At 34.3% G+C, this 13,486-nt stretch overlaps 1 protein-coding gene across 1 annotated transcript in view; it reads right to left on the bottom strand.

Moving 5' to 3' along the window:
- OTOGL (otogelin like) overlaps positions 1-13,486 on the bottom strand; it is an 87,276-nt gene that overhangs the window by 57,127 nt on the left and 16,663 nt on the right. The window contains exons 14-22 of the mRNA XM_026697905.2: positions 10,959-11,136; positions 9,118-9,242; positions 8,575-8,784; positions 7,576-7,741; positions 6,278-6,352; positions 4,709-4,761; positions 3,623-3,785; positions 2,955-3,062; positions 1,154-1,292 (exon numbers count right to left, since the gene is read on the bottom strand). Coding sequence (XP_026553690.2) covers positions 1,154-1,292; positions 2,955-3,062; positions 3,623-3,785; positions 4,709-4,761; positions 6,278-6,352; positions 7,576-7,741; positions 8,575-8,784; positions 9,118-9,242; positions 10,959-11,136 — 1,217 coding nt within the window. The remainder of the gene's footprint in view (positions 1-1,153; positions 1,293-2,954; positions 3,063-3,622; positions 3,786-4,708; positions 4,762-6,277; positions 6,353-7,575; positions 7,742-8,574; positions 8,785-9,117; positions 9,243-10,958; positions 11,137-13,486) is intronic.

Genomic DNA, 13,486 nt, shown 5'->3' with positions numbered 1-13,486 from the left:
GCTATGTAGCAATGTGTATTCCTTGAATGTTGGCTAACCAGTTAAAACTGGTTCAATTTTCTTGCGCATTGTGCATTTGTAAGTCAATTGTCTGTGCGTTCTAAAGTTTCGGTGATAAAATGTGATAAAGATCTTTTAGTTCAACAAAAACGAAATGCTGTTTGTTATTATAATGATATATAGCTATATTATTATTATTAATTTAATTTAATTTGATCAATTAAAGTTAAACTGATTTGCCATGAATATTTTATGTGTTTGTTATTACTAGGAACAGTTGAGATATGCATTACATCTTTATACAAGAATGATAAATAAAACATCGCTTCTCGGCCTTGGCTAAGATCAAGAATGATAAATAAATAAAAACTGGAAAAAATAAGATCAGAATGTAAAATTTCAGCTTTCACAAATAAATAGATAAATTCTTATATTTCTGGTATGCTTCTTTCAATAATAAATAAATAAATTGTAGGTATCAAATTAAGATCCACTATTGTGAGAATTCATTATAGGTGCTCACTATGATAAGTGCTCTAGTAGCAACTTCCAAGCAATCAACAGATAGAGACACCTTGCCTTCATGAAAGAGTCAGGCTTCCAGAAAAAGCACAAGAAAATATACAAAATCTTGCTGGCTTGATTTGCCTACATATAGATAAGCATTTGGAAGTAGAGTACTCACTAGAATTTTTGTATTGTCATCTTTCTGCTAATTTATCTTCCTTACCAAAACTTGTTTGAATTAAGCATTCCAATCCAGGTAGCTGTAAAAGTCTGACAACTATTAAGAAACATAGAAAGTAAAGCAAGTTCTTGCTTAAAATTGATGCTTGGGACTTTATGAGCATCATGTTTTCACAAAATGATAAAGAACAGCATCCTGATTCCTGTCAGGTTATCTGGTTTCATTAAAAATCTGTGGTGTGGCAACTAACAATGTTATTTTAGTGACAGGAAGAAATGATCGTATTAAATACATAAAGCAGGAAAAAAGAGAAGAACCTAAAATGTATTTGTTGAAAGGCTTGCACTGATACTATTTTGTAATTTGAAGTAAACAGAGTAAACTCCATCCACATAGCTGTTCAATGCAATGTTTGTAGAATTTATTACTCTGCGTAAAAAAAGGCAAAAAAAAAAGTCTTCTTACCTTTATCAAATAAATTTGACAGTCACTCACATAGTCATATTCTAGCCCATCAAAGGTATAATAATGCCGATCTCCATAGACTGTACACACAGCAGGACAAGGATAGTATGTACAATTAAATATGCCACGTCGGCAAATACTGTGGTGTAAGTGGGAGAATCAAGATTTTCTCATAAATATATATATATTTATATATCTACATCTATATCTATCTACACACACACACACACACACACACACACACACACACACATAAAATAGCAAAATCCCAAATATATTTATGACACTTAGCACTAGCACTTAGAGTTATACACCGCTCCAAACTGTTTTACAGTACTCTCTGAGCTGTTTGGGTCCTCATTTTACCATCCTGGGAAGGATGGAAGGATGAATCAACCTTGAGCCAGTCAGGATTGAACTCCTGGCTCTGGGCAGAGTTAGGCTGCAATACTGCATTCTAACCACTGTGCTACCATGGCTCCATTTATATGCTATATATGTGTGAATTCTATATGAATATATTTTATATTTAATGTATTTAGAATCATCTCCAATATACGTAGATCCTGGGGATGTGGATAGGGTGACCAAAGACCCTTGCCCTTCTTTGCTAGTTCAAATTTAAGGTAGATAATCAACAATTTATTCATTGCATCTTTGTATGCTTAAAAGAGACAATTATAAATTATAAGGGATTTTTTTAATTGAAAAGGCTCTCCTTTGACCCATAAAATCCTTTTATTTATATGATAACATCACATATTCTATTTCTGGCTAACATAATTGAGTAAATGGTGGCTCCATTGGTCCATGTGTGTTTGGATTAAAATGTTTTCTATATATGAATGAAAATATCAGCACTGGTTGCCAGTGAGCCAATTTAAGATGTTAGTGTTAACCTTTAAAGCCCTACAGGCCAGCAAAATTGGGGGCATCCTAGTCTCTGGAGGGAGAATATTCTATAAGGTGGGTGCTGTAGTAGAAATACACACGCATATAGTACACACTATTAATGTTGGAATAAACAAAAGAAAATAGATTAAATAAATGTGCCACAAAGGAATTTCTTGCTGCATTAAGATTTCCTTAAAACATCCATTACAATCCAAGATCTCTTCTTGCCAATCATTTCCAATGTAAACTGCTTCATTAATTAAGTATTTTTTACCTTGAGCTGCAACAATTGTAATATTCTTGTGCTGAATATCTGCCATTTGCATGTTCATGGTACAGCTTGGTAAGATTCTTTTGGAAGTCCTCATGTACATTCATATTTTAATTGACCCTACTACTTTGATGTTTCTAGGAACTTGGTCATTTGTGAAATTTAATACTAAGACAAGCATTTGGAAGACTACACAATTTATATTTCTGCATTATAATTATTAAGATATCCCTAGATTTATTCTAGATAGATTGATTAAGACTCATCATGTTATATGATGGACTTTTAGACAAACTACTTTCTTCTTCATTCATTAATCTATATTTTAAGTGTTTTATTTTTAAAAATTGCTATTAAGTTTTGAAGGTAAAGTAAGACTCTTCTGCATTTACTACTTGGATATGCTAGCTGATTGTTTCCCTGAATGATTGATTAATTGATTGACTGATTGAGTTTTCCACCAATTTTTCTGGAGTAATTTTCTGAGTTGCCAAGATAATACATCAATATATAACCCTAATTAGGGTCATCAGTCATTATTAAATTATTTGAAATCATTACACAAAGAACACATATAAAAACATGTCACAGCCTATGTAGTACTGAAGTTAATTAAAGTATAATAATCACACTTACCATGTATAACAAGGGGTAGCTATCACTTCACCTGACATATACTCCCAATCCTTCCACATGCATGGACAACTATCAGGCACATAACATTTTCCTTTATGATCTGCCATCCTTTGAAATAGTAAAAACATAAATTTGAAAAAAGTAACTATTTGTAATCTTTTTTTATATAGAAATAGCAGATACAAATTCTCTTCTAGTAGACTCAATGGTCAAAAAGCAGAGCTGAAATAGCTTTTGAATTCTACAGAAATCACTATTGGGCACATGGTGAGTGTACTTTAAAACAGAAAAACAGGAAAGTTGAACTTGGAATCTTTACACATAGCTTTATGGTATAATGGACAAACAGATTCTCAATCAGGGTGCAGCTGATGTTTTGGTGTTTTCAGGCTGCTCCTAGAACTCTCAGAAAGAGTACTTTTCATTGAAAATGTATTTGTCCATTTGAGGCTTCTAATAAATTCTTATCTAATAGATAAGCCTATAGTTAAGCCTACAGCTTATCTATTAAATTTCTTGCCTTAAAAAGCCTAGTACTGTTGTGAAATCTCATTGCATTCAGAGTAATTGGGAATAATTAAAAATAATACAGTAGTCAGAGAAACATATTCATCTGATCTTTGAATACATTTGCTGTATCCTACACTCTGACTTTCGGTGTCACTTACCCAGGGGGACAGATGCAACCATTCAAACATGGTGGTGAAGGTGTACAGGTAAAGTTCATAGCAATATTTGTACATGTTAGTTCACAGTTTATTTCAGCTGATGGCAAGCCAAGAACATGAGATTGGCAGTCATAGTAGATCTTTCCATCAGGACATGAGTGCACTATGGATATGAAATGCAAATGATATATAATCATTTTATAATTATATTTCCCATTAGTTAAACTTAGTGTTTAGGTTTGCTGTCTAACATTACACATTTTCAGTAATGTGCCCTAACTGAATATCCATCTAACAGGGGTGGGATACAACAGGGTTAACTACCGGTTCAGGATTTACGAGCTTCCCTGCACGTTGGGAGCTGCATGCCTGTAAATCATCATCAGCACACTGCATGCAGAGAAGCAACCTTTGAAACAACCCTCTTTTCCTGCTTTTTTTAACTGCAGCTGTGCCTTGTTCAGCAGCTGAAGTTGAAAAATCAGGAAATACAGATCAGGTAAGAGCCCGGGTAGGCGGGTGGGCAAAAACATCAGCAGACATAGAACTGATTCTATATCTGCTGCTCTTCAGAACTACCGGTTCTACAGAGGTGGACAGAACCGGTAGAAACACACCCCTGCCGTCTAATTTCATATATAATAGTAATTTTTAAAAGATTAAGCATTCTTCAAACTGAGTTCAATTCTTCATGGACACATTTGTGACTTATCTAGGATTTTTTCTGTCCCAATTTCCTAGCTAGCCTATATAGCCTTGGATTCCTCTGAAAGCTCCTACCCAAGTACTAATCAGCCCTGACATTTTTTAGCTTCTAACACGAGACAAGGGTCAGCCAGAGCTACAGTCCTTTTCTTAGATTGTAGATGGCTAATATTCCTTCTGTTTAAAGGCAGATAGAAAGACTGAAAATAATGGCTTACACAAGAGTTATGCAGAAAAAGCTTTGGTAAGCACAGTTAGATATATGGGTACAAATTTTAATTCCTCCCTTAGAAGTTGAATGTAATTTCTGCAAGTAACAAAAAAGACAGCTGATCAAGACATATTTGGTAATTGTTATTCTAAATGAGTCAAGAAAGTTACCTGCTGGAACAGCTGCTGCTTCATTGCATTTCATTGTTCCATTTAGACATTGACTAGTCAAAGAAAATTTTTTAAAAAGTTTAATAAGGAAAGCACTTTCCTGACATCATTATTTTAAACTGTTTTACATCATATTACTATGCTAATGTGTATATAATTAACACAATTGCTGGAATTGGTGGTTGTTCATGAAGATATTGCCTCAACTTCCCCCAAAGCTCCACCAGAGTTTTCCAGTTTTCTGAAGCATACAGGTCTTCTTGCAAAGCATAAAGAAGAAACATCGGTTCTGCCAGTATACATTTTTTTGTCAATGGATTAACACTGACTGATACTATCATTATGTTTAGAAATTTCATACTAATGTAATTAAAGGCTTCCAATGTTCAATTATTATCAGGCAAGAAAGACCAGGTCCACAAGTGAAGGTCCAATTAAACTCTTTTCTTGCTAAATAGCCTATGTACAGAAACCCTTTCAACTAATAGTTAACCCCTCTTTTGAGCTAGATAAGGATCCACAGAATTCAACGTAGTTGGACTTTGTCTGCTTATGGCTATGTACAGATTCTAGGCTAATCTCTCTTATAACTCTACCTCCAGGTTCTAGCACTCCTTCCCCTACATCCATATTATTTAATTCCTTAGCTTTACATACCCAGTAATGATACATATAATTCAGTTATCCATTGGACTTAAACATTTAAAGAAAAAACACAAAAACTACCAAGTGAATTGGACCTATAACCACTTGGAAGAGGGGCTAAATTTTCCACACATTTTGTTTATTCATGAGGACAAACATATTGTATTCTGAAGATAAATCAATGACTACCTACTGTATTTCTTGGTTATATTAAAGTCCACATCTGAATTGAGATCTACTCTGATGGTAAATTTAAGAGCACACAGGATAAATTGGCAGTAATCTCCCCAACTATAATAGCTCAAGACAACTGATTATGATGACAAAAACCAGGGCCAACATTATAACTCATAAAGTATACATGTCCTTTGTGGAGTCTAGCTCATATTTTTGATTTTAATGGATGTTCCACTGTTTGCATCCTAATGAGCATTGATAAATGTAATTTTATATATATTGATGACTTTTAAAGCACAATGGATAAATTTTATCACAACCAAGTCTTGCTTTAAGATGCAAAATCTAGAAGGATCTCCTATAAATTATAATCCTGTGAATTCATTTGTAAAGTATAACAAAAGATGAAGTGGTTTGATATATAAAAATAAGCCTACATTTCCATAGAAACATAAACAAACACTTTTTCCTGCTCTTGGCCAAATAAGTTTACTTGGTATATTGGATAGTAATCATACAGAGAAGTGATTAAGAAAGATGCATCCAGTTGGCAAAATAAGTCAGTGTTTATTCTTCCATAATAGTTTACAATTTTACTATCATACTAAGTAAGAAAATGCAGGAAATTATTTATTATGCCAAATTCATATAAAATTAAAACAGGCCTGTATCTAGCTCAAAAATTAAATGCAGAAAAAGTCCATTTACAAATTTGGTCAAAATGAAATTCTGGATATCAAAACTTACCATGATCCCGACGATGTGGGCAAAATTTCTCCGGGTTGAAGACTTCTGCCTTTATAATAACAGCGACAGCTAATCCTAATTTTTTAAAAATATATTTTATTTATTTGTTACTCTCCTGCCTTTCTTACTTTATGAAAAACTCAAGGCAGAGAATGCACTTAATACTCCTTCCTCCTCTTATTCCTCTCCCCCAAAACCAACCTTGTGAGGTAGGTTGGTTGAGAGAGAATCACTGATCCAATGTCACCCAGTCAGCTTTCTAGTCTAAGGTGTGCTTCCCAAATTTTTTCCTTCATTACCTCCCAAAACTTAATTTTTAGTCAATTTTGAATAATTTATTCAGGTTTGGCAAGCTCTGGCTTAGCTTCTGAGATCAATTACGGTTAGCTAGGTGTTGCCACCTGCTGAGGCAAATTCTAGCAGGATGCCGTTTTAAGAACACAAAAACAACCATCTTAATCAAATTTCTCACAGTTGACCTATCAGATACCTCTGAGACAGATGACTACCCCCCCCCCCAAAAAAATCTGGGAGTAATTTTAATATTTCAAGACTAATAAATCTCAACAGTTCTGTCTTTCAGGAATTTATTCAATTTTCACTAAAGCCATCCAAATTATTGTCTACCATCATGACTTTGCGGTAAAGAATCACACAGATTAATTATATGCTGATGAAAAACTGCATTCTTTTGTTCCTAAATTTAGTTATCAGCTTCACTGGATAACTTGATTCTGCTTTGTAAATTGAAGAGAAACATTTGCCAGACCATAGCACTAGCATTAGCAATAGAATTTAGACTTAAATACTAGCTTCACCGTGCTTTACAGCCCTCTCTAAGCAATTTTCAGAGTCAGCATATTGCCCCCAACAATCTGGGTCCTCATTTTACTGAAGGATGGAAGACTGAGGCAATCTTGAGCCAGCGAGAATCTAACTGCTGGCAATTGACTGGCAGTCACAGAATTATCCTGCAATACTGCATTCTAACTACTGTGCCACCTCTTTTATACATGCAAACTTTTATACACCTCAATCATGTCTTTCCTCAGTTGCCTTTTCTCCAAACTATGAAAGTCTCCAATGTTCTAGACTTTCCTGATAGGGAAAACACTTGAGTTGCCTGATGTTAGTTGCATTCATTTGCATTTTTAATCCTAACCCTAACCCTTTTTTCCACAGGTGGCAATTGAACAGAGACATGATGCTAAACCTCACTGTTTCTTCCTCTTAAACCCAGAATCATAATAACATGGCTTTGTGCTAGTTTAAAAACACATTTAACTAAATTAGCTTACATTGGCACGCAAAAATTAATAGATTCTTCAAAATATTTTCCTTCAGGGCAGTTACAGCCTTCAGCACAGTCATTATCACAATCATCCCGAAGAGAAAGGGAAGAACAGGAGTGTTCACAGAAGGAGGAACATGGGTGATACAGCATTCCACTTCGGCATACTAATGCTATGGAGATACATCAAATTTCAGGAATATCAGAAATTCTATGCAAAATATAGCACAAAAATCTTCTCTCTTTTTTACTCAATCAAGGCTACTCTAGGTTAGAACAGAATGCCCTCCAGACTAGAGGTGATATTCAGCAGGTTTTGACCAGTTCTGGAGAACCGGTAGCGGAAATTTTGAGCAGTTTGAAGAACTGCCAAATCCCACCTCTGACTGGAGATTTTACAGGATCCTTCCCCTTCCATGCCCACCAAGCCACGCCCACAGAACCAGTAGTAAAAAAAATTTGAATCCCCCCACTACTCCAGACACTTTGCTTGATAAATTGGTTACATGTCATAGGTGGCAGAAACGGGTGCTCATAAAGCAACAATTAGCAGAATGATGGCAGGTGGGGAGTGTTTAATCACAAATACATGGCAGGTATCTTTTCTCCCATGGGGTCTCCAAGAAAAATCCTAATTTCAGGTTAGAAATATAAGACATCAGCCCATGCTGCATTTGCAATCACCTAATTTGAAACACATGCACACTCATTCCCATTCTCAGTACACCAACACTAATGTACATTTTGCATGGGGATAGACATGTAGACATATTTATTAGGCAATGGGAAGGTAAAAGTGTTAAAGTTTTTTCTTCTGTAGTGGTACAATAAGTTGAGTTAAAGCTATCTTAAATTAGCTACTATTTACTCTACACAGTCTCATACATTTTGAATATCTACTTAGATCCCACATAATAACCAGCTTCACCTTATAGACTTGATCAAGAAATAAAAGAATTCAGATCAAATCATATCTGGTTGGTATTCTCATTTCTGTTTTACTTACCACAGTATGAAACATGAGATCTGAAATCTATAGTAATCCCATGCTTGCTGCAAATATAAGCATAGTGTGCAAATGCATTGCACAAGCAACTTCTCCCACATTTACAAGCATCAAAGCGACATAGCTGATAATATAAATCTGGACTGATATATATGTGACATGGAGCAAAGAGTTCTTGATTGATGAGATCACACTGGGATGCATATGCAACTATAAAAAATTGACATTACCATGTTTATTAGATAGAAATCTAGACTTAAATAGTAAAACAAAAAAAATCTAATAATAGATATTATGTAAAAGTGACCTAAATGGGATTAAACCATAGTAAGTAAAACATTTTCAATGACTATTTAAAGTAATGAATAAACAAATAGACAGTGTTGCCTTTACTAAAAATATTAAACAAAGATTAACGGAATAGTTTGATGTTTTAAAATGAGAAAGTAGGGAAAAACTCAGACAACAAACAAGAGTTGTAATCTAGTAATGCAATTATGATAAAATTTAGATTAAAAATCTCTAAATAAATGAAAAGTGTACCATTTTGTTGGTTAATGTTGCAAGGGTCAACTACAGGAACATTGACAGGCATGTGACATGCTGAAGAAATCTTCCATGCATTAGCATGAAGTTGTGGGGTTCCTTCAATCATTCCTGATGGAGAACTAAGAGAAAAAACAAGAATTATTAAACAAAAGAATCACGCTGTCCAGAAAAAAATGCTTAATACTGGAATATTCTGTTGTCTTCTGAGATATGTCCATATGGAAAAGTTCTGTGCTAACATGATGGTTGTATAGATTGATTGATTTATTTGACTTCGTATTAATACATGCTGTCTGGAATTTCAGCTGAACATTTCCAGTTGTACTGTGTTGCAAATGTTAACCTTACCAGTTTCTCAATCTATATTCTGAACTACTATATATTAGCACAGCAATTATACAAATGCCATCTTCTTTGTAGAACTCCATGTACTGAGTCAGTGTGTGCCTGTGTGGATCATATAGAGATTATAGATATATAATATATAGATGGGTGGGTGGGTGACTGGATGGATGGATGGATGGATGGATGGATGGATGGATGGATGGATGGAAGCTATTTCGGTTCTGTGCCCAGAGCATTGTCTTCCAGATCTTAGAAATTTTCTCACAATGGCCAGCAACAGGACAGACAATCAAGAGTAGCATTCTCTTACACCCAGTTACCTGGGGGATGATATTCTTTGATGCTAACATATCTCCTGAATTTCACACCATCTCCCCTCTCCTAACCTTCATGGCCACATCTCTGTGAGGGAAAGAAACTCTTCTGTCCTATTTAGATTTCAGTAAAACAAGCCACATCTGCCTCCACTCCCATTTAAATAAATGGCTCCAAATTAGCAATAACGATAGCTTATTATAAGACTAATTCTATAGCCCTTTAGTACAATTTTGTGTCCATCTGAGATAACCCTAGAAGTTGAGTCATGGCAACTGGACTTCTTTTCTTGTTTGGTCTGAAATGTTTTGCTGCTGCTTCTTCTGGATAAGCAGCAAAATGTTTCAAACCAAAACAGAAACATCCAGTTGCCATGGCTCAACTTCCAGAAAACTCTGCCTGGATGACAGAATCTTCACCACCATCTTCAAGAACACTTTGTATTTAGAAGGCTACATAAACGTCCTCTGCCTTTTAAAACTGCAATAATATAATCATATATATGGTGCGGTATGGAAGACCCTGTAAACACTTCTCCTAAAAAAAACCCTGTCCATAACAATGATAATTCAGGATGCCTTATAAGAAATGAACAAATAAGTAAAAATAAAAATTGAAAAATATTCTTAAACAACAAGGCAGTTACTTTTGTCCAAGTTTATAATGCTTCCATTTCTATTTTTTCCCAAGTACATTTTGTTGACCATCAGCATAAGCCAAAGGTTGAGTACCTAGTTATTTTTAATTGCTATAATATACTGATAACTTGAGAGTGCTAGTGAAAAAGAGAACATCTAATTCCTTCCCTGCTTATTTGTAGTTTGTGTTTAAACTTATAAGTTTCTATGTCAACTAGTTTCCTTTGATCAACTAAACATTTGTTAATTGTGCTGCTGACTTTTGTCTGAGGCTTTATTTTTACTCTCCTTTAAAACAGCTTTAATCTGTTCTATCTGATAACATTTTTATTGCCTTTTGTAATTTTAGATGTGTTTATTATTATTATTTTTACTGTCGGATTATTTTTATAAATGAAATATGAAAGCATCTTTCAACAAAATAGAGTTGCTTGAATTTTAAAAAATGGTTAAATTTTTTTGTAACAAGGTGCAGTGTGCATTTTATATTTTAACCAGTGCAAATGATCAGAATTATTCACTTGTAAACCAACTCACAGAAAATCGTCTCTCAGATTTCCATTATAAGTTCCACAGAGACCCATAGTTCTGCTCTTCCACTCAGCTCTGAGCTGAATATATATTCTTTTGCCATCTTTAGCAAACTGGATTTTTAAACCAGATTTAGTTTTTAGCTGCACAAACAATGAAGACAGGTTCTGTACTTCCACATATCCTGAATATAACAGAAAAAAGAATTAAATTCTGAATGTATACATAGATTCATACCCATTACACTATGCTTTTTGGGAATAAGCAGTGTTACAGGTAGTCCTTGACTTTCCACCATTTTTTAGTGTTTTTTGAAATTACAAGAATTTTGTAAAAGTGACTTACAATTGGTACTTGAACTTTTGACTGCCACAGCATTCCTGACAGTCACATGATCAAAATTCAGGTGCTATGTCCCAAGATCACATGATTGCCATTTGTTGCTTTCCTACTCTGACAAGCAGAGTCAATGGGGGAAGCCAGATTTACTTAACATTCATGTGATTCACTTAATGGCCATGGTAAAACAGGTCATAAGATTGGACATGACTCACTTAACAACCACCTTTCTTAGGGATGAAAATTCTGGTCCCAATTTATGACCCAGTGGTCAGAAATTGAGAACTATCTATATGCAACATGGAAAAAGGAGTAAGAAATAGCGGGCAAAGAAACTAAAAATGTGAGAACAAAAAAAGAGGAAAGGAAATATGGTTAAATCTTGTTTATATTCCCAAACCATTCACTGTGCTTCATAGTTTTCTAGCCTTGAAAATCATAATTGCTTCCACCATGTTTATGCTTCAGGGTATCTTGTTTGTTAATAATGACATCTTTTTGTTTCTTAAAATCTCAGCAGTTCTGTTCAGCTACAGTTTTTCAGTCTTCTACTTCCTCTTGACCCATTTACTCTTCCTTTATACATATATTTTGTGATTTAATATTCTTTTGTCTCTATATATTGTCAAACCATTTCAATATGCTTTGTTGAACTGGACAACCATGTTCACTAGAACTCGTTGATCTGATTCAATCCATATGCACTCCAAATTCAGTCTTGATTTTATTTTCACTTGTTTCACCACATATTCTTTTTTATTACCCTCTTCCAATGGATTCTGCAGAACATCGTGGGAAGTGGTTCTTGGTGGAGTTACATAAAAATTTGCTTTTATCCCTTTTTCTTCTATGGAAACATGAGTAATTGACTTTTCTGAACGTACTTTTTTCTTTCAAATGGAAACATCAATCTATATTCAATTCATATACATTGTCCATTGTCTTATTGATTCTTATGGCGAAAAACTGTGGTTTTTTGCAGACAGATAATTTTGCACTCAGGACCTCATTTTCCTACAATAAAAAAAGAACTAAGAGAACTAAAAATGACTGTGATTTTTCCCCCAAAGTGTTTTTTTAACCTCCTAAAATATAAGAAGCTTGGTAGTTAATGCAGCCTCAAATGACTTTCAATAGAATAATTGCTTATATAATTCCTATACATCAAGTGAAAGACTTAATTTTTCCACAAGTGTGACATACAAATGAATCATGACAAGAGAAAACTATGAAAACTCTTTCTCAATCTATTTTTGCTTTCTAAACAGAAAGATAAAACTGATCCATGATGGATGAATGAAATATTTATGATGACTGGAAGTATAATACAGCAACTGACTGCAATAAGGGATGCTTCTAGCTACAACACTTATCCCAATTCAATTGTGTTTCCACATAGAATACCATAGATGATAGCCAGTTAGTTCAATTCATGTGATCAATCAGGTCTATCTATTTAATTTGAAGCAATCCTTGGCTCCTAAACTGACAAGAAGTTTACTGAAGCTACAGTAAACTTTGAATTATAAATTCATTTTAATTCATTTAAAAGATAATGTTGATCTAATATCCTTTTGTGAAAATATGTTCGGAACCACATAGCAGGAAACAGCTGCATTCATTGCAGAATCCTTCTGAAATCCTCTGGTCTGCATACTGTGCTTGGACTAATGGCTTGGTAGTTCTTTCCAGGGAAGGCCCCACCTGGCATCTACTCTTATTCCTAATGTTTAAGAAAGATAGAGCTATCACAGTCTTTCTATTTATTAAAAAGCCAAGAAGTATTTAAAAATAGAAATAATTTCAATAGTATAAACTCCTCACCATGTAACACAAGAAGCATAGTATCTAGAAAAGTCAGCCCTTCCCCAGTCTTTTGGGGGATAAGAGAACCTATCTCATAAGACATTTTAAAAAATTAAGTATGTTAAAAAAAGCAAAAATGTAAAACCTATCTTTAATTTCAAAACTACAAACACTGAACTGAATGTTAAAGAAGATAAATTACACAGAGCTGCCTAGCTCATTTTTTTAAAAAAATGAAGTTGATAAGCTGAAATTGCATCTAAAAGAAAAATGCAGTCCTCTAGGCAGATCATGCAGTTTTGCTAAAATGAAATGCCATCTGCCCTTAAGTCTCCATAAAGAGATGAGACTGTGTTGCAAATTAATATTGATTAGAAGAAGATTTGACA

Source organism: Pseudonaja textilis, chromosome 5 (genome assembly GCF_049901715.1).
Source record: "Pseudonaja textilis isolate UNSWEBS1 chromosome 5, rPseTex1.2, whole genome shotgun sequence".
In the NCBI taxonomy this organism is placed as follows: domain Eukaryota; kingdom Metazoa; phylum Chordata; class Lepidosauria; order Squamata; family Elapidae; genus Pseudonaja; species Pseudonaja textilis.
The sequence above is the reverse complement of the archived record's forward strand: the minus strand, read 5'-3'. Positions and strand labels throughout refer to the sequence as shown.